General features: G+C 33.6%; 1 protein-coding gene and 1 long non-coding RNA gene across 5 annotated transcripts in view; one reads left to right on the top strand and one right to left on the bottom strand.

Moving 5' to 3' along the window:
- Positions 1-13,872: 13,872 nt before the first annotated feature.
- LOC142615238 (uncharacterized) overlaps positions 13,873-22,871 on the bottom strand; it is a 31,210-nt gene continuing 22,211 nt past the window's right edge. For 2 of the 4 annotated variants that reach the window (XM_075787960.1, XM_075787958.1), the window contains 5 exons: positions 17,561-17,794; positions 16,437-16,687; positions 16,103-16,312; positions 15,704-15,805; positions 15,195-15,612 (listed from right to left, as the gene is read on the bottom strand). In XM_075787960.1, the coding sequence (XP_075644075.1) occupies positions 15,767-15,805; positions 16,103-16,312; positions 16,437-16,687; positions 17,561-17,672 (612 nt within the window). In that variant the 5' untranslated portion in view covers positions 17,673-17,794 and the 3' untranslated portion in view covers positions 15,195-15,612; positions 15,704-15,766. The other 2 variants (XM_075787959.1, XR_012840699.1) reach the window with 2 other exon arrangements.
- Positions 21,800-22,638, top strand: LOC142614735 (uncharacterized). The gene is made up of 3 exons (XR_012840532.1): positions 21,800-21,914; positions 22,016-22,106; positions 22,276-22,638. It is a non-coding gene; the product is annotated as an uncharacterized LOC142614735 (long non-coding RNA).

The raw sequence follows: 22,871 nt of genomic DNA, 5'->3' as shown, positions 1-22,871 counted from the left end.
TGAAATTTGATCAATTTCATGAGAAAAACCCACTATAGGTAAAAGCCATGTCACTTGTAAGCTCTCTCTCCCGTGAAGAAAAGGATGAACTTGCGCACAGCAAGAAGAAGGTCAACGATGTTAATCATGCTGGGTTCAGTGAGGATCCAAGTTCCAACCCCTCATCTCCAACTCCAAGCCATGGTTCGGGTTCCGGGAAACAGGGTATGTCTTTTAAAGAGAAGCTACTTGGTGAAATCCCAGAGGCTTACACCCAGGCTTTTAACTTTGGGGATAGCATAGTATGGAGGAGGATGCTGATTCTGATGAAGAAGTGGAGTCACTCCGACAAGGTCTGGTTGCTGTGAAATTTTCTAAGGAGTTCAAGCAACATATTAGGAGGCTATGGGCTAGAGCTTTCATTGTTAAGGTCTATGCATGGTAGGACTGTGGGCCTTAGTTTAGCAGACCGCTGATATTCGCATCCTCCACATCCTCCAAAAATAAAGACTCATATTCGCATCCTCCAAAAATCTGTTCGTCTTGATTTTTGGAGGATAGTCTTTATTTTTAGAAGACGCGAATATCAGTCTTTATTTTTGGAGGATGCGAATGGCGGAGCCACGTTGTGGCCGAAGGAGGCCCCTGCCCCCTCAAATTTTTTTGAGAAAAGTTGAAATATATGGACTTCTATACAAGTTATCTCAATTTTTTAGAAAGAAATCAAGTGGATATTCCTTAACTTAAATATTAATAACTTAAATTAACTGGATATTCATCAACTTATGATAAACATATAAAGGGCGTTTGCATTCAATGTTCATCGTCCACGTTTTGGATTTTTTTTTTTTTTCAGCGTGCCTGTCACTGTTCATTAGTCATGAACAGTGATTTTAGGCCAATGAATAGTAATTTTAGGTATGAACAGTACTTTTTACATATTTAAAAATTATTTTACTACAGTATTTTCAGTTTTCAGTTTTCAGTTTTCAGAAATAAGTTCTGTCCAAATAGACTCATAGTTTTTAACAATTACCTAAAGAAAAAATTCAAAATTTTGCTCATCCCTCATTTAAAAGAAAAGAAAGAAAAAAAAACCATTCCCTCTTTGCTTACTTTGGCGTTGATGGCAGAGATGACTGTGTTTCTGTGCATTCTTCTTCATACTAAAAAAATTACACCACCACAACACACAACACCACCAGTAAATGTACAACTGAACTAATATGCAACCCACCTTGAGCCCACAGATGAGTCTTTGACTCTTTTCTCAGTTTTAGTCCTTCCTCTCTTCTCTTTTTGCATTCCATATTTTCTTAGTTTATCTCTATGAAGCACGGGTGCGGCGTTTGGGCCGCCGCACCTGCGTCGGACGCGGCGACGCCGCTGCCTGCACGTCCGTGCCGCGTCGGGCAATAAACAATTAATTTTTTCGACGCGATTCACGCCGATACGGCGCCAATACGGCGCCGATTCGGGCTGACGTGCGCCGAATCAGCCTGAATCAGTCTGTATCGGGAAAACCGATACCGGCCGAAATTAAAAAAAAAAAAAAAAAACCCAGGTGCGCAACGCACCGTTTTACTTGGCCCAAAAAAAAAAAAAAAAAAGAAGCAAACGTTGTGTTTTGGGAAAAAAATAAAAAACCCTTATATGCTTATAGCCCTCACAGATCACTCCCAGCCAAAACCCTTGTATGCTTATATCCCTCACTGTTTTGTTAATGTATCTTTTATTTTGTTTTAGTTTCAAACTTGTGAGTTGTATTTTAATTTTCGAACATCATAGAATGTTTATATAATGGAGTTGTATTCTAGTTATTATTTACTATTATTCTTAAATTTAGTATATGTTTATATAATGTGAAAAAAGTATGTTTATCAATATATTAAAAATATAAATAAAAATATTTTTAATAATTTTTTAATCGCCGCATCCCGCCGCACCCGCACCCTACTTTTTCAAAAATTACCGAGTCTCGTACCCGCTCTTACACCCACACCCAAATCCCAAAACGCACCCGTACTTCATAGGTTTATCTCCTTCATCTTTCTTTCTTTGATTTCCCTTCTCCTTTCTTTTTTCTTCGGTAAAACTCTTTTTCTTCTCACTTCAAGTTGTTTAAACTCATTTCTCAACTATTGTAGTGCCTTTAAGTCCTTGCTTCAATTCCAAGAAGGGTACTTTCCACGTGTATGGTTGAAAACCATACACTTAGTCATGTTAAAAAATCACAGTTTTCAAGCAATCTGAGAAAGTCATACACGATTTTCCAAGCAATCTGATAAACTTTTTTTTTTTTTTTTAATAATGGTAATAAACCCTTTTAGACGCAGTTAAAAATTAAAAATATTATAATAAAATAGTTTTTAAATATGTAAATAGTATTATGAGACTTATTTTTAATAAAAAAGTGGTTGAAGAGTTAAGTTTGTGAGTCTTGTAAAAGTACACGAGACTCACTGATGTGCTGAAGAATCAACAATTATGGTTACTATTTATGAAACGTGAAACTCAAAACACAAACGGCAATAAACCCAATCCCAACAGGTACTTGATCTTCCCAACCCACTTCTCAATTTTCATCACTCTTGATTACTTGGAAGACTTGATTGATTTATTTGATTATATTTTTTTTTATCATTAAATGACTATTATTTGTCTATTTTTTAGCAATATGATTAACTCCTTTTTCTAGTCCTTTACTTTGTCTTCCCAACCCACTTCTCAATTGCTTGGAAGACTTGATTGATTTTTTTTATTTTTATTTTTCATTAAGAGAGTGTTTGGCACAATAATTTTAACATATTTTTACACACATTTTCACACATATTTTCACCTACATGTATATCAAAAACATTCAAACAACATAATTTAAACTACTCTACTAAACACCCCCTAAGTGATTATTATTTGTCTATTTTTTAGTGATCTGTAACCCATTAGTAAATTTTTATTTTAATTATAATACTTAATAAATTGTAATTTAATTTGATAATCTAGGTCTATTGACAAATTAAAAACTATTGAGTTATAAATCACTTAACTATTGAAAATCTGAAAAATATATGTTTATAGTAGTACTGTTTAGACTATTATACATAGTGTTTGTTTAACATTGACTTAAAAAGCTAATTTTTTTTACTATTTAACTTATTTTTGCTATATTTATAAGTTTCATTATATTTTTTAGTAATATTTATAAGTCTAACTATACTATTTCAGCTACTTTTTAGTTTTATTTACAACACTTTCAATAAAAATTTTTCAATTTTAATTAAATAAACTGTCCCAGACAGACACATATAATATGTATAAATATATAATTATCTCTTTTCTTTTTAGCTCCTCAAATATAAATTGCTGGCTGCGTGCGAATATTTGTACGAAATTTTACGTTCCAAAAGAGAGGAAGTAGTTTCTCCAAGTGGCAATAATGCGATCACTCCTTTAGGCTTCACCTCTGACTAGTATGGGGCTATGTCACTTGGTGACATCACACGTACATTACCTGCTGATGATGGCATGCTTTGTATTGTGAAATCAAGTAAATTTGCTCTTTTATTCAAGATACAGAAATTTTATTTTTGGGTGCAAATCTTTAGAACCAAAATGAAATGGTATGCGTTCTCAAAAAAAAAGAAAAAAGAAAAAAAAAAAGAAATGGTTTGAAACTCAAATCGCACATACGCGTATTGAATACGATATGAGAGCATGCTTGTGAATTATAAAAATTAAGCATATTGAATGTATAGTCTGAAAGGTGATAGTTGAAACTGGACAAAACCTAAACTCCTTAGACAACATTAATGGTATTAGAACCACTAAAGAATTGTCACATATTATCTTCACAAAAATAATGAATTAAGTAGAACTTTTATAAAATGTGTATGAGAGTATATTATCTTCTTCTTCTTCTTAGCCTCGATATGATGAGAATTGTACTGATTAGCAAAATAAACTTGATTAGCTCATAATCCCAAAACGATCATCCAATTATTTAACAGCATAATAATGACTTTTTCCATACACGATTAACACAATTGAGCATAAAAATAAAATTATCTTGTATCGCATATGGAAAATTTTTAGGTAAACTTGGAGCATGGAAAAATGATGTTCCTTTCTCTCATATTTATAATGGACTCCACCATGAATTTAATGAGGGGAACCCACCATGAATGTATGAGAAATGATCACTATTCTCTATGTTTTGAAAATACCTAAGAATTATTTAGTGCATATACGGTTTTATGAACTATTGAGCATTGTCTAGACTTTAGACCAATAAGGGCAGGGAGGGAGCCACCCTTGGACAATGGGGTCAATGGCCCCCCAAAATTTTTTTTTTTTTTAAAATTATTAGTGTGTATGATTGTGTGTGTGTGTGTGTATATATATATATGTATAGGTATTAATTTTAGCAATTTGTTCTATAAAATTACGTTTTACCCCCTTAACAATATTTTTAATTTTTTCTGTGAGTAATGTTACTTCCACAAAACGTTTCTACAATATTTTTACAAATTGTTAAGATAGGAGATTCTTATTGGTTTGCATCTGGACTCACCTTTTACGTCACTTTTTAACATAACAATAACCACTAACCATATCATTAATTTATAAAAACGTTTGTAACTCTAGCATTTTCCTCCTTTTAAATGTTGTAAAAAATTTATAAATCTAAAATTTAAAACAAAATATACAAGGCCATAAAAATTAGCCCATCAACAAAAATTACCAATAGCAAAAAAAAAAAAAAAAAATTATGCTCAATCAATCAATTTTACCTAAAATAAACAACCTAATTTTTAAAAAAATTTTAAACAAAATAATTTTGTTTTTGCCAGTTGTGTGCATTAAAGAAACTAAAAAAATAAAAAATAAATAAATTTGAAGCTGCTAAACAGTAGAGCTGTAGGCTGAAGTTGTTGCATGTAGTCAACAAGCCCCAGTCCAAATCCTAGCTCCATTCCTGTAGAAAGCACTAGCTTCCTTTGCTTTGCCCTTTTTACCTATCGTTTTCTTGGTTTTAGTTCATGTAATGGTCCACCAGCTACAATTTTGTAGCCCACTTGCTTGTTTTAATGATTAAAGAGTTAAATGTAGCAAGTCTTTTTCTTTCTCTCTCTCTCTCTCTTTAAAATTCTTTATCTATATAAATTTATGAAAAATGTTATATTTACATTATTTTTTATTTTTTTTAGTGATAAATTGTTACCGGGCATTATAAGTGAACATAAAAGTAATTCAAAAAGTAAATTCAAATTAAAAATAATAAAAATTTGTCATTTAAAAGTTATTATAAGACTGCTGTAAAATTTTTGTAAATGTAACATAGCAGATTACTCTAATAATAATGAAAAGAGGCCTATGTTATATTCAATTTCAATTTCATCCTTCAACTTTCATTTTATATGAATTCGATCATTCTATCCACTTTCATAAAGTGGATTGTTTTTTAATTGGTTAAGAAATAACTTATTTAAATGTTATAAGTTATATTTAAAATATAAGAATAAAAAATCCTGCCCCGATCGATTTTAATTATCATTCTCTAGTTCTAAGGTCATACTAGGCAGAGTAACAATGATGTATTGCTGCTATTGCAGGTATGCTTTTGGAAAAAAAAAAAAAAAAAAAGTAGAGAAAAAATTAATGAGATAAGAAAAAGAAAAGAAAAGAAAGAGTGAAGAAAATAATTCATAAATTTCCCTCTACATTCTCTATATAACCCCTCCGAAAAAAAAATCCTTAGAAAGTAGAAAGTACATTATGATTCTCCATTTTAACCTTCTTTATTTTCTATGGTATTAACATTTTTATTTATTTATTATTAGGTTATGATTTTCATACATTTCATTATTTCACATCCACTTTTACGTGTTGACATGTAAATATTCTCACATCAATAATAAATGTGTGAAATGGTAGACATAAATCAATGTGAACAAATATTTTTCATTTTTTTATTTACTCAAAATTTCAAATGTTACCTTACATATACAGCTAAGAACATTATTCAATCAACTTTTGAATAGTAGGGTAATTAATACGGTAAAATGCTCCTACACTTTCTAAACTTTCAACTACTTGTTAAAAGACCCCTTCAATTCTTTTATTGGTCAATTTATTCCTTAAATTATTTAAAATGATCAAATCAATGCTTCAGATTGTCTTAGGATAAAACAAATAATCACGTGAGTCCCACGTTACTTTTAAAAACAATCTTGAATCCCCCAAAAGTCCAAAACTCAGCCACCACCGAGTTGTAAAGACTCGCCGGCGACATTGTGAACGTTGTCCCCAAGTCTACCACCGTTTCGCCGTTCCCACTCCGGCGAGCCGTTTCACAATCTCCGGTGATTCAATCTTAAAACAATTTATTCCTTCTGCCTAGGTTATGGATTTTTCTCTAAAAAAAACCTTTAATTTCAGTCTGGGTTCTCCAAATTTCCTTATATTTCTTACCCAAAAAAAAAAAAAGAGAAAGAACAAAGCAAAGTCAGATGAACCCACAACCAAAACCACAAAAAAAAAAAAAAAATGAAACCCACGAAGCAAGAACGAAGGCATCACAGTTCGATCTAGATCGTCGGGATGAAAGAACAAAGCAAAATCAGATGAACCCACTACCAAAACCACAAACAAATGAAACCCATGAAGCAATGAAGGCATCACAGTCCGATCTAGACCGTCAGGATGAAAGAACAAAGAAAAATCAGATGAACCCACAACCAAAACCACAAAAAAATGAAACGCACGAAGCAAGAACGAAGGCATCACAGTCCAATCTAGACCGTCAGGATGGATTCCTCACAAAAACAGTGGTGTCGATCTGGGCCAGGAATTAATATTCTCTTTTGTGGTCATCTGGCCTTTTGCTGTGGTGGCTAATGTCCTCCTTAACTCTACCATCGGAGAGAGAGAGAGAGAGCAAAGAGATGAGAGAGAGAATGTTGCAGAAGAATATTGCGGCACCGGAGATTGTGAAACGGCCTGAACGGAGTGGGAACGGCGGGACGGTGGTGGACTTGGGGACAACGTTCACGATGTTGCCGGCGAGTCTTTACCACTCGGTGGTGGGTGAGTTTTGGATTTTTGGGTGATTGAAGATTGTTTTTAAAAGTTTATTTCGTTACTGTTTTAACGTGAGATTAACCAAAGTATTGGTTTGACAATTTTAAATAGTTTTAAAAAATTGGCTAAAAAAAAAAAAAGTTTAGAATCTTTTGGCCAGTTCAGGGGTATATGGGATTTTTTCTTAATTAATATGCCTTTTTTTTTGTTTTTTTATTTTTTTTATTTTTATGAATAGGGTACCATGTCTTTAAACATGTAAAATTGTAAAATTGGAAATAAATTGCCTGTCTCAAAACCATGGAATAGATATAGACAACCCATACACCATTTGTAGGCCCACCTCTTTGTGAGGTACCTGGGGCTGGCATATACCGGGTACAGGATATACCAAATCCCAATTAGCAGGAAAAAGGTAAGTGTACAATCAGAGAGTGAGAGAGACAAGCATATAACTTTCATTCTATTATATATAGATATAAGTCTAGGTACACAACACAAGCATTGATACATTGTTATTGCTTGAGAAAAATTAATGGCTGGATCATGCTTTCTATTTAGGAGAAGCAAGAGTTGTTTCCTAGACTTCCAATATAACCCAAAGAAGGAGAAAATAGTAAAATAGGCCTAATTTTCTAACTATATAGTTAGTTGTTACGGTTTGCAAACTATATCTTTTACTAGCATCTCGAGTCTTAGAGGCTCGATTTTGGGTCAAAAATCGAGTTTTTGATAGTCGATTTTTAATGTCTGATGTGGCATTTTTTTCCACGTGGAACCACCTAAAAATCGAGTTTCTAAGACTCGATTTACAAACCCCAAATAAAAAAAAAATCCAAGTCTTTTGCCATCTGAAATCCACAGCCATCAAAATCCAAAATCCATCAAAATTCATCCACCATGTGAAGATCAAGACTGAACAGAACCCAGCATGCACAAAAAAAAAGAAAAAGAAACCATTGCCCCAGATCCACGGCTGCCTGGGTCTCGCCGGCCGGGGTCACGCGACCTGGGGCGCGCCGGCCTGGGACACGCGACCTGGGCGCTCCGGCCTGGGTCGCGCGACCTGAGGCGCGCCGGCCTGGGTCGCGCGACCTGAGGCGCGCCGGCCTGGGTCGCGCGACCTGAGGCGCGCCGGCCTGGGTCGCGCGACCTGGGCGCGCTGGCCTGGGTCCGCGTGGGTCGGCGGCGGCTGGGTGTGCAGAGGAGGAGGAAGAAAGAAGCAGTGAGAGTAGTGAGGAAGAAAGAACGGAGTGAAACGCAGAAAATGGGAAAAATAAGAAGGAAAGAGGGAAAGATATAAGACATAAATCGAGTTTTTAAGTCTCGATTTCCAACTATACGCCACGTGGAAAATACGCCACATCAGACAGAATTAGACCATAAAAATCGACTCTCGAAAATTCGATTTTTGACCCAAAATCGAGCCTCTGAGACTCGAGATGTTAGTTTATGATATAGTTTGCAAACCGGGCCTGCTAACTATATAGTTAGAAACTGAGGGTTATTTTGCTATTTCGTCCCCCAAAGAAGGACAATGCAGAGAAAGTCCGAGACACTCTTGGTAGTTGCCACTCTAATTGCTGCAGTCACTTTTCGAGCTGGGGTTAACCCTCCTGGTGGTGTTTGGCAAGATTATACGACAAGGAATCTCACTTTATGTGCAGAAAAACGTGCTCAAGGGATTTGGCCAGACCCTTCATGTTATAAATCACATGATGCAGGGACGGCCTTTTATGCGTCTCTAGAAGCCGACTTCTATGTTTTCTTGCTCTTTAACACTGGCACTTTCCACTTCGGTTCTTGTCATTATGTCTCTCACTATAGCTTCCCTTTCCATTTAGAAGTATTGATTGCCACAGCTTCGATGCTTGCAACTTACGCATCGGCCATATTTGCTGTCACGCCAGCTGATTGTTCTTATAGACTTCGGTTCATCCTCATTGCAGCTGCTTTGCCTTTTGTGCTACGAGCTTTGATTTATATGGTCAAGTACAAAGCATATAAAGAACAAGATGGTCTGTGTGACAAATGTAGAAGTGGGAATTCTGAAGATAAGTTATGCAGAAAATGTGGAAGTGAGATTCCCAAAAATCCAGGAAGCGTCTAAGTTTGAATTTCCATCAGTTCTATCAAAAATAAAGTTCAGAAGACGTCTAGCATGTTCCGATTCTGTATTATTATGCCATAAAGCTGTCGTGGTACAGCTACTCTATGTACAACTTTCCATACATGCGTCTGTTTGATTTAGCTTCTTTGAAGTGCTTTTTTTCCCCTCTATGTATCTTTAGCTGTAAATTTTATGGACTTTTCAAGTTACAAATTATCTTCTTTTTTTTTTTTTTGGGTTAACCAGGAAAGATAAAAATCAGGTTTAATAAACTTTTATGATTTAAAACACTTGAAAAATTCAAACCCATTAGGCCCTTAACATCTTCACTACATATGTTAGATTTATTCTTCTTTTTTCTTATTAAAAAAAAAAAACTTTTCTTATTAGAAAAATTGAATTTCAATTAGAGTTTAATTTTGTCTCACGTGTCCCATCTATTCTAAATTTTTAAATTTTTGTGCCAAATTAGTTAATTTTGTGTAGAAAACAAGGAGTCCAATATATTAAATCATAAAAAATATAATCGTATAACTAAAAAAAAAATTTATAAGTCATCTATATGTATATTAATAGATAAAGCTTAGAAAAAATTGAATTAGAATTTGAAATTATAATCTAATTTTGCGCCATGTGTTTAAATTTAAGTGGGAACTATAATATAATTATCCACTTAAACTTGTGCCATGTGTCTACTTAAGTTTTTTAATCTTTATGCCAAGTGAGCTAATGAATGCAAAATACTAAGAATCTAATATTAATGAATTGTAAATTTTTTTTTAAAAATCACATATACTCAATAAAAATCATCACATGTTTCTCAAAAAATAAATAAAATAAAAATCACCACACATTCTATCTTAGTATAGAGTTACATGCTAGTAATAATAACAGGTGAAACTGAGAGAAAATCAAATTAGAATTCCAAATTAGAGTTTCAATTTACGTAATGTGTCATAAATTATTTATTCTTAAAGAGTTTTATTTCTTAATTTTAGAATTAGCTGTGGGACCACATCATAAATATTCATTCAAGTGAGTTATTAAGTACCAAAATTAAAGAGTCTAAAATAAATGAATTGTAAAAAACAAAAATTGCTTCACAATAATTAAAAAAAAATGGACAATTTACATTTTATACATAATAATATCTTACAAATTTTTTTTATTGTAGCTACCATCCCTTCAGTCATGTCAGAGAGAGGGTTAACCCTGACATGACTGAAGGGATGGTAGTTGCCACCGCATTTAATACACCCTGCCAAACCCTTTGACCGCATTTATGTGAAGAAGACCTCTAAACAGTGCTGTCTTGGTTGTCATAACTCACAAAAGATCTGGAAATGACATCTAATGGGACAAACACTCAAGTAGCGTCCTGCACGATCAACAAATGTAAGGCCAAGATCAATTGGAAGATGCTATATAATGTAAGGGATCCTCTGGAGGGAGTGGATCATTAGAAAAACGGTGGAAAAAGACACTGCAGCAACCAAGAACTGAAATTGTAACCAAATCTGAAGAAATATATTCAAGAACTACTCTCCTCGGCAACTCGAGGAGGGATTTTCTTTGCACCCAGCTTAAGTTTTTTTGCTTTTTTACTATCCTTAGTCCACTGTGTGCATTGCTCAATCCATTAAAACCCAGTCCATAAGCCCACTCTTTACAAATTCCTTGTGTTGAGCTCTTTGGGCCTTAACCCAGATACTCTTTGGGCTTAGGATCCAAATCCTGCCCTTACAACTATCAATAATATTTAAATTTTTTATATATAAATTATATTATCTATCTTATTGTATATTTTTAAGTGTATTTATGCATATGCATGAAGTTATAAGCTAGTAAATAATTAATACATGAAAATAAATGTATATACCCTATTAATACTTTGTTTAATTACATAGTATAACTTAGTTTATTACAGCATTGGTCAAACACACATATACATTATGTCATTAAAGGAGTTTGTAAATGTAAATTTGTAAGAATAATAAATTAGAATATGCAATATTAGTCACACACGTATACATTTTCTATTTTTATTGAACGTGTTATTAAATTTTCCTTGTGTATTATTGATATTTTTGTTTCAATTGTTGCCAAAACAACTACATATGAGAAGGAATTTCATATTCCAAATTGATTGCTTTTATCTTTTTATTTTTATTTTTTATTTATTTACCATAAGTATTCCAAATAAATTATTTCTTACATAAATTTTTAAAAATCTATCACATAAATTCATTTTATATAAATATTAGTACACCTCATGTGAGAGAGGGAGGACTCATGCATTCGATGCATGATATATTTTTCCTTACTAAATTTCATGTAATTAATGCATTGACATAGATGCAAAATTTTTTATGAGGTGGATGACTAAATGAACTAATAAAGAGAACTTTCTTTTTTTCTCGAATCCTTTTCTTCCTAAACTCTCAAATATTTTATGTACGGAGAGATGCCAATTAAGTTACAAGACTTTTTTGTACCTTGACAAAATCTTGCCTCACATTATTATAGGCTAATAATAATAATAATAATAAATAAATAAAAAGTAAGATTTTCCTAGCTATTACCATGACTCGTTGTTCTCATTGAAAGACCATAAATTAAGTTCAGTTTCCAAGATAAAATCAAACTATAAAAATATATCAAAATAATACTACTATTAACCAAATAATAGTTGGGTGGATTTCAATTAGTTACACTAGTGAAATTAATTGTTGTCGAATATGGGATTTTACTTATTAATTCGAATTATGTTTGCACTAAAAATCAATTGTTGTTTTGATTTAATGATAAAAAACAAAAATTATGAAGCAAATACCGTAAATTCAAATCATATTGTATCTTTTTCTTAAAAAAATTTAATAATAACAAATGCAATGGACGAAAACCTCAAGTTCCCACACCAACAACATTTGGTCCATAAATAATTACTAAGTTATCTCTAATGGGTGTTCCTCAAAAAAAGAAAAAAAGAAAAGAAAAAAAAAGGTTATCTGTAATGGGTGGTAAAAAAACCGAGAAAAAGAACGATGATGAATAGCAGTTATGATATTGAGAGTTTAAGGTTATTATTCCATTTTCATTGTAGGTTAATTATATTATATATGAACAAGTAAACAAGGGCGATTGAGCCTTGCATCATGAAGTGTCATCCATGTTTGATATTGGAAGCTTCCTCATCTAGTTCATTAATCTTAACGATTCTTTTTCATTATTTACGGCTTCGTCTACCATGCAGCATTGAACTTTGGCGAAAGGAAAAGAGGGCTTCCCAGTGTTTGACTTTTTGGATTCATGAGCACAAGGCTGACCTGATGAGAGGCTCTTGACTTTGTCTTGGCCAGCACTTGTTCGTTGTTCCTTCTTCCCTTTTTTTTTTTTTTCGTTAATGATCTTCTATTAACATTAAACAAGGGAAACATGCATGAGGATAGTCTACCTTACAAGCAGAGACAAGTTCTGCAGGCAGATTATCGTTATTGGAATAAAAGGAAATGTTGTAGCGTATAGCAAGCTTTGCTGTGGTATGAACCATAGAGTTGCATACCTGCTTAACCCAACGAAAATTAAAATAAAGACAGAACTCAGAGATACTAATAATATTACAAATAGTGTTACTTGTGGACCAATCAGATGGGAGGTCACTGGAAATTAAGGGCTCAAAACAAACTTTAGACACATCGTAAAAACTAAAAAATGACATAGCTCCATTACTTGCTAGCAGCAATTTGAACCGCTCACAAGAGTGCAGCAGCTTCAGCTTGAAGAGGGGAGCACTTTCCATGCAATTTAGCCCAAACTTTCATAACCTTACAATCAGAGTCTCTAGCTACGACCGCTAAGGCAGTGACTGAGTCAAAGACTGAAGATCTTGAGACACTATTAGAATCCTTACTCTCCATATTCAGATTCTTACTACAAATGGTTAAATTTTTTTTTAAAATAAATGTGGCTTAATAAGTACTTTTATGATATTTGTTAATAAGCCATTCAAAGAAAGTTTTATTATCATTTTTTTGAGAAATATAACAAGTTGTGCAAAAAATCAATTACATTTTTTCTCTCATAAAATATTTTTAAAAATATTTTCTATACTCAATATCCTTAATTAGGGCACCTATTAACTTTTCTCAATAAAATATAATAGTAGAATTTGAATTTTAAAGGACTAATCACTACAAGAAAAAATGTCTATTATGTCGGGAAAAATCGTTACAATAACTACAAAATCGTTGCAATAAGGTGTTATTGCAACGACGAAAAAGTTATTGCAAGCCATTGTAATAAATTCCGAGGCAATAGGTTTATACAACAAAAAAATTTCGTTGCAATAAATCCTAAATATTGCAACAAACAAGTTGATGCAATCTTTATTACAACAAATAACTTTGTGGCAATAGCTTATTGCTTCAAAGGTTTTGTGAAAAAATGTCATAACTTATTACAACAAACAACCTTGTTGCAATAGGTTAAGTTTTTTTTTTTTTTTTTTTTTTTAAATAATTTGTCTATTACCCTATCTTGCAATATACACATTATAGGATAATATAAAACATTATATATAGGAACTACAAGTTAAAGGATACAATTTAAATAAATGCAAAAGTCAATAAATAAATGTCCAAGAACACAAATATATACATAACTTGTTTAGTTTACGATCAAACACACAGTTTCAAAAGTAAATATACACAAATATATACACAACTTGTAAGAAAATTTCCCTTCACAAAGTGATATCCATGCATGCTTCACAACCACTTCATTGACCTCCACCCTATACAATTGAAAAAAAAGAAGAGAAATAAGTATAAATTGAAAAAAAAAAACATGTTTGCAATCTATATATGTCTCAATAGAAGCTAAAAAAAAAACCAATAGACTCACAAACACCAAAAAATCAAATGGCATTCAAGATTATCAATGTTAGACTCCTATAAGATTAATATAATGCAACGCCTATATTAGAATTGAATAATACCAAAATTGGAACACATATATTACACAATTAAACACACACATAGATAGAGGAGAAAAATCCCATAGATAATTTACTCAAAAAATCAAAAGTCAAAAGGTCAAACACATAAAAGCAACAAAAGAAACATTCAAATGTAGCAATATTAGAAGCAATTTCAGTGATTCTTTCCCACACTCAATGGCTTCTGCAACATAAAAATCACAATCAATGCGAACACATCTCATAAATAACATATAATAGATTTGTTAATGTTCTATTTGTCAATTGAAAATAGTCCCAAGTTAACTACTAAAATAGGAGTCATAGCCATAACTGAAGATTGTACCAACTTCAATAAATATATGTATCTTTTTCTAAAAGAGTTTGTAATTCCTTTATTAAAAGAAAAAAGACCCTTCAACTTACCTTTCTTTATAACAATATTTGAGAATTGAGGGCATGAGATTCTTGACTCTCTTTCTCTGTAACTGGCTCTAAACAAAGTGTTGGGTTTGGCTCTCTAAAGTCTACGGTAAGTAAAAATTAATGTGGGAATTTCAATAATAGTAATGGTTGGGGGAGGGATTAGTTGAACAAACAGATATAATTCCCAAAATGAACTTGTATTTCATCCATAACTAGTACTATAACTATTAAAGTCTTGGTAATTGAAATCAAACAATATGACTCCTACTTACTTACAATGGGGATTATAATAATATCCTATACAATGGGTTCCTAAATGGTATAGTACTTGAACAATTATAAAATGAATTTTATGGTTCTATCTTGTTTCACATCAAGCAAAAAGAATCACAATTTTTACCTGCTAAGATGGAAGTTAGAGGGCAGCAAGAGTAAACAAAATACCAAACAATACCAACAATGAGACAAATGTAAACACAAGAGCGATCATATACAACAACAACAACGAGCCTTAAATCCAATTTGAACAAGTAAAACAATTCAGTCCTTTCAACTTGAATAGATTAATCTCACATGCTTGCAAAGAAATAAGTTGCCAAACAGCCAGACAATCAATTCACCAAAACAGTATATAAGATAGGTGTACTTGAGATTGGTTAGCTAGTATTGCCAGAAATTCCTCACGCATAGTCTGTCGGAGTCTTTGAAATTGTACTTCCATTTCTTTATGTTCAACCACCCTCACAACGCGTTTTGCTTCAAATTTTGCTTCCATTTCTACACGTTCAGCTACCCTCTCAGCGCGTTCTGCATCTAATTAACTCTTCATAGATTCAACTTCACTATTAAGTTCATTGCGTACACGCTCTATAGAAGTTGGAAGCTTTGCCATGTATCCTCGACCAAGGACATATCTTGACTTGGAGCTTGACTTGGAGCCTGACATGGGGACAACTAATTGGAATATTGTATCCCGCTCACTACTGGATAATGTTCGATCTTCATTCACTTCCATTTCAGCAATTTTTTCTTTTGCTTCCTCCTATTTACAAACACAAATTTATGTTTTTAGTCAAGTGAACAGAAATATAGTTAATCTTTGAACTAAATACACACAAAAATAATACACTTACATATACGTTTTTTGGAGTATCATGAGCCCATTGGCCCTTTGGACAGTAGGCCAACACCCACATTTAAAGATCGTCAGGCTCCTCTTGTGTTTCTGGATCACGCTAAGAAAAAAAAAAAATACAAGCATTAGCCCACATTTACAAGCATTAGCATTATATGTGTTGAGTATTGTTGTTATTTGATCTTACATTTTCAAAGCTGATTTGTGCAAATGATTTGCTACCAGTACAGTGCATGCTCTCTCGCTTGCTTCGATTTCCAGTATTTCTTTCACTTATTTTCTAAAATAAATATCTTTGTCACACACCTTATTAAGTTATTGTATAATAATACAATATATGATATCATATGCTAATAAAAACAAACCATATAATTAGATGAAAGTTTTGATCGTCTACCTTAAAATCATCTGACTCAAAATATGAGATCACATCATACCAAGTGTCCATGTTGAGCTCCTGAGGCTTATTTTGGATGACAGCCTCCCTGCCATGTTTGTATGTCTTATATGTTGCTGATAAATCAGCTCTCCATCCCCTATACCTCTCTTTGGCAATCTTGAAAATTTTAGCTTGAGTATCGTCATCATCATCTAGTCTCCACTTATTCTAATATCATTACAATATGACATACATTTACATTTGAAAATCAATAAATATATAATTATTCAGAGAGAAAAAAATACTATTAAAAAACATGTAAGTATAGCTAATGCATTATTTTTATAAATACCAAAACTTTAGCCTTTAAGATGTTTTTATTCTCATCTGGTATTTCCTTCCAGTTCTTCACATTAAGAGGCAAATGTTGTCTTACTTGAACAACCACTGAATCAACAAAAGTGCGATAATTGATGTCGATAGGTCCACCAAACTTCCTTGAAAAAGTAATTGACAATTTCCCATCACTAGTCTCACTAGCTTTCTTAGCCACCTTTAATCCTTTAAGAGTTCCACGACCCTTTTTGGGCATAGGTGTAGAATCTATATATCATTCAATAATTTCTAAATTAAAACAGATTTTTCAACAACAAAAAAAATCTAAATTAAAACAAGAAAACCATTATAGACATGAATGTTATAAAATATAAATCAATATAATAACAAGATATCAAATGCTCAGTAATGTATGATATGAAATAAAAGTGTGAAAGATCGTAAACATGAGAGTCATTTGAAGTTTATATAATATTATGTGTTTATATCTAGTTATTAACTATTAGAATAGATTTGTAAAGTGATCAAAATTTCAAAATGGAGTATCACCAAACAGTGGGAATTACTCTATATATTGCCTTGAAATTCCTATTTATAATTTTCAATCAAGAGAAAAAAAATTCCACACCACCCAAATTAACATTTATCCATCAAAATAGAATCTACATTTAGATGAAAAAAGATTCACACCTTTGTTATTAATTGATTGACTAATTTAGCAAAACAATATTCAAGGAGGCCAACAAGATACGAGTTATTACTTGGATGTGAATGTAATTAATTTCTATACAATGAAGTATCTATTGGTAATTTCATAATTAATTTGCTAAACTAATCTAGCTCTGTATAATGAATCTTTTATGAAAGTTTCTACATAATGAAGTTAGCAAAAGAACAATAACATTCAAAATTTCAAGTCTTTATTCTTCATTGTCAGGTTCCTAATAAATTTAACTATAATTATACCAAAAATCAGTGGCAATGACTAAACATCTTTGATATTACATTGATATAAAACATAAAAAGAAAATTACAATGCTTGTTTTTTTTTCTATGTACAATGTAGAGAAAAAAGCACACACATGTATGATATGAAATAAACATGAGAGAGATAGTTCATCATATAAATAATGATATAACCTGATGTCACGGGACGTGGACGACGAGCATGTGAATAAAATTTTTGTGAAGGTGGTAATGTGGATGGGTCATCTAATAGTTGAGATAAGGATGCCTCATTCGGTATTTGCATTGAAACTTCACTAGATGGTTGCAGCAGTTGTGGTAATGGTGTAGATGGCTATAAAGATACCATCTGTGGATGACGTTGCTGTGATGTTGATGGTGGAGCCATCCAAAATATAGATACATAAACTGAATAACACAATAATGGGAATGAGAGCACATCCAAAATATATACATTAACCTTAAGATAATAGTAGGAAAATGTAACATAAAGAAATTACATTCATTATTTGACAACTAATTACATAATATATATTTCGAAAGGAATCAAATATCCAAATTATATACAGACTATTATATAATAATAAAAACATAACATAAAGTCATCATATTGCATACGTTGGAAAAAATATAAAATAATAAGAAAAAACAAGTTAAGACAACTGATTTGTTATTACCATCATCGTCTTCTTTAATATCAGTCTCATTATTGTCAGACAAAAGGTCATCTTCCAAGTGAATATTTTCATCAACACTTACTTCAATACCCAATCCCTCCATATCACTTCTACACCAGCTAGTCATGTCTTCAGAACCTTCTTCGCTACCACCCATATCATGTTGACTTCTTAGAACTTCGTTCAGTTCGTAAAGCTCATAATTAGAATTATCATTCTCATCATCTACTTCTTGCTCCCTATTTGGCATAGCAAAGAGGTTTCTTGGTCTCAACTTTATCACAGAACACCAATTTGGATTTTCAACATCCTTAGCATAACAAACTTGTTCTGCTTGAATTCCTAAGATAAAAGGGGCATCTTTGTAGTGAAGACATGTTGTGTCAACATTGATAAATCCATACGCATCCTTCTTATACCCTCTACTTTGGTTTCTACCTTGAGGTGGCACCTCAAACCAATCACATTTAAACAGAATAACTTCATTACTTCCCAAATAATCTAAAGCAGTAATCTTCTTAATGACACCAAACCAATCTATATACCCTGTACTATCATCACCTTTCACAACCAAACCGAACACCCTTTCCAAATAACGTTACTGTGCTAAAGATTTCGTTAGTTGGCTGGGTTTGGAAGAAAATGGGAAACTAACAACTCGAGTTTCTAAAACTCGAGATTAAACTAGAAATCGAGTTTTTAGTACTCGATTATGGGGTTTTATTTACTGACGTGGACAAAGTTGTCCACGTGGATTGTTACAAAATCGAGTTTCTAAAACTCGAGTTTAAACTAGAAATCGAGTTTTTAGTACTCGATTATGTTTAGGAAATTGAGTTTCTAAAACTCGATATCTAATCATCGTTTTTAAACCCCCCTTTCAGAAACACATTTTTCACCACTTAAAACCTAAAATCTCAGTTACTCTCACTCCCACTCAGTTTCTCTCACTCGACTCTCTCTCTTTGATTCTCACTCTAACGGATACTCTCCTCATTCTATTCTCACACCAGTCTCTTCAAAATTCAGTCTTTCTCTGATTCGGTTTATTCCACAGTATTTGTACCAAGGTAAATCCTTTTCAAATTTTCCCTCTTGAATGCTAAGAAATTTTCCCTCATTCTATTCTCACACCAGTCCCCAAGCGTTTGCTTTGCTTTTGTTTTAGTTTCTTTTTTGCTTTTTCAAATTTTGATTGAGTTGGAGAGTGGAGACCCAGTACAAATTAGGAAAGAAAGGAATTTTAGTTCAGTGTTGCTTTTTCAGTGTTGTTTTTCTGATTTTTAAGGATTTTTAGCTGAGGTACAACAGAAATATAGAGAGAGGAAAAATAACACGCAACATATAAAACTATGGCAAGGAAAATCAAAAAAACATTCTATTTTTATTCAACTACTTGCATTTGGCTTGTCATATCAAATTAATAGCTTTACTTATAGGTCTGAAATTCAGACTTGCTCAATTGAGGCAGAATAAATAATATGGCAATACTTCAGAAGTTTTTCTGGTGTTTGAAGAAATTGAATTATAAACTAAAATTCATAGCATATTTAGTAATATTTGTCCCAATACATGAGATCTATGATGAAAATTATTTGTCAAAATCTGTACACAATTCAACAAATTTTATGAAGTATGGCTCTAGTGAAACACATAATTCAACTGTTAGATTTGACAAAGTCAATATAGTCTACGCTGGATTCAACGGTTGGGGATAAATTGGTTATTGAGTTATACCAAAGAATCATCTTTTTGAGCTGTATTTAGGAGAGAGAGAATGTCCTCCCTTTGTCATCGTGAGTTGTTGTTAGTTTTGTAATACCAATGGGGAAATTATAAATCCAACTTTAGTGTTGTTGGATCATGTGGGCCTAAAATGGGATGGGATCATGGTTTTGGATTTAGGATGATGTTGAAAGAGGCCTTTGAGCCCATCCTACATCCTTGAAAAATACCCAATATTAGTTTAACTTGCTGAGATAATATAGCCACAATACAGAGAACTCGAAGTTAAGATTTTTAGAAGCTTTTTTCTATTCCTTGCTATACGTATAAGTACAAGTTGGCCCTTGACTAGAAACAGCTCAACCCTTGATTAGCTTTCCTACATTAAGCCTTGCAATTAGGCACTCATGACCTAATAATTGAAATGGATGCTAAAGTGTTGATAAATTTGACACTCCTTACATAATTATTTAAATTGATGCTAAAGTAGCCGTACATTGGGTAAATTACTATGTTTTTTTCTCCCTAATATTTCAAACGTAAAAGTTCAGTTTCTAACTTTTTGTCTTATGTTAAAGTAGTCATATTTGTTATATAATTGATGAAAAATATTGAAGTAGCTAATGACTATAATGAAATATTATTTTTATGCCACTTAGATTGTCATATTGCATAAACTTAGAAATTATTAATCTAATAATAACTCTATAGTCAATTTAAAAAAAAAAAAAATTCTTTGCCCTAAACCTAATAGTCAACAGACATCGCGCTCCAAAAATTGATTAATTCATCCACATCCCCATAGAATATATAAATCTCCTCGAGAGTTATAAATTCCTACAAATTCAAAGGTCAAACTGCCAATGAACACCTGTTGCATTAGTGTTCAACAATGAATCTTTAGTGTACAAACTCAATACCACTCAACTTAACTCAAATGAATAGGTAAACATAGGAACATCAAAGATCAAGGTTGTACTTCTTCTTGCTTTCCATTCTTTTAGCATCCTTTTTTAAATAATGCCAATAAGCTGCTCTTCAGAATAGATTTTCATTGCATGTAGAATAGCATTCCTTTGCCCCCACACTATTAATGATCTCACAGTTGAGTATTTGAATGTTTGCAGTATGGAGCCTCGGATTGATGACGAGCCTCAGATCTTGCACCCTGGTCCGCTTGATGAGTCACTGTTGACGCGACAACGATATAATCGATCATAGGACATTTGGAATGGCGAGGTGAAATATCTAGTTCTAGCAACCGCTTTAATTTTTACGTTGTCTTTGTTTTTTAGTTAGCAAGTTCTTTCAAAGTTGTATTTGTAGTTGTAACAACCGCTATAATTTTTATGGATTTTGCAGGACCCGGGCCCACTTACATGTCGTGGTCGCACTAAGGAGATGGCAAGCATTCAGATGGGAGATAATTGAGTGATTGACATTATCAAGTTGCTAAGGCTGGAAGGATTGTTTAGGGCCCCTTCCAGAGAGATAGATCATTGCCTAATATCGGCCCTAGTTGAGTGATGGCGGCCGGAGACGCATACATTCCATCTTCCACATGATGAGATGTCAATCACCCTACAAGATGTGGAGGTCATTTTCGGACTTCCTATAGACGGTGAGGTCTTGGTTGGGCCGACTGCTGTGGTGGATGGGGATTGGCGAGATCTGTGCATGGAGTTGCTTGGTTTTACTCCGGCGAATGACAACAAAACTTTGGCGGGGCAAAGAATTCTCATCAGCCACCTTGTTGATGCCATTGCAGCGCCACTGCCTTAGGATGCAACGGAGATGCAGATACACCAGTATGCCCGGTGCTATATTTTAGCGCTGCTAGGAGATAAGCTTTTCATGGACAAGTCGGGAGATAGGGTGCATTTGATGTTCTTGGCGTTCATGCGTGACCTTCATGATCCACCACAGTATAGTTGGGGTAGTGGTTACTTGGCCTGGTTGTACAGAGAGTTGTGTCGGGCAAGTGAGAAAGGGGCATTGCAGATTGGTGGGGCGTGCACATTGGTCCAGTATTAGGCATGGGCAAGGTTGCCATTCTTGTGCCCGAGGATAGAGCCCCCACCTGGATGTGATTATGGCCCATGGCCATATGCTCCACTTGCATTTAAGTAAGTATTTTTCTGATATTGTGTGTGTTCTGCAATGTACTCTTCTTAGTAACTATAACATGGGTATTATCTTATCTTATGTTATTTGCTTGTAACTGTAGGTGGGTGCGGGTGCCAAGCTCGAAGAGTAGGCCATCCGGCATGGCCTTGATTCACTATCGCGAGCAATTAGTTAGAATGCAGCCGGACCAAGTATGGGAAACAAAAATTCTATTTGGTTATGTTAATTTTCCTTAAGAATATGGTTGCTTCATCCTTTAACACATCTTTTGTTTTAATTTTTTTTTTCCCTTTATCGATGTATTCTCCCTTGTTTCACATTCCTTGATGTTATGATAATTGTTTTTTGTTTCTATTGTAGATTGTGTGGCAGCCATACGAGGCAGACTTCGGCCACCTTCCTGACTTTTGCGTTGCAGGGAGGGATACGTGGACGGCAAGGGTGCCACTTGTGTGTTTTTGCATAGTAGAGATGCACCACCCAGATTGTGTCCTTCGTCAGTTTGGGTTGGCGCAAGAGCGGCCCGACCATGTTGTGTATGATGAAAGACTGCATAGAATAGACTTGTGGGGGAAGGTGGAAAAGAATTGGAGGGAGGAGCATGGACCGTATATCCTTACATGGGATATGAGACAACAACGACTTTGCCATGCACCTCCTCAGACTGGTGAGATGCCTCGCAATCATGACTATTACCGCTGGTACCGTCCGGTCACTCGAAAGTATGTCGATCGCAACAGCGCAAAATTAGATATATCGGTAATGTGTTCTAATTAGATATATCTTAGTTGAGTATTTGGGTAGATTAATAAGTACTATATTATCCATTCTACAATTGATACGTAAATGCCTCATCTGATTGTACTGTTTCTTTCTCGGTTTCAGATTGAAAGTCATTTTGCGCTGTTGGAGATGCTTCCTGTAGGCAGCCGAGCACACAACCATGTCCGACGCGT

Source organism: Castanea sativa, chromosome 11, assembly GCF_040712315.1.
Source record: "Castanea sativa cultivar Marrone di Chiusa Pesio chromosome 11, ASM4071231v1".
Classification (NCBI taxonomy): Eukaryota; Viridiplantae; Streptophyta; class Magnoliopsida; order Fagales; family Fagaceae; genus Castanea; species Castanea sativa.
The sequence above is the reverse complement of the archived record's forward strand: the minus strand, read 5'-3'. Positions and strand labels throughout refer to the sequence as shown.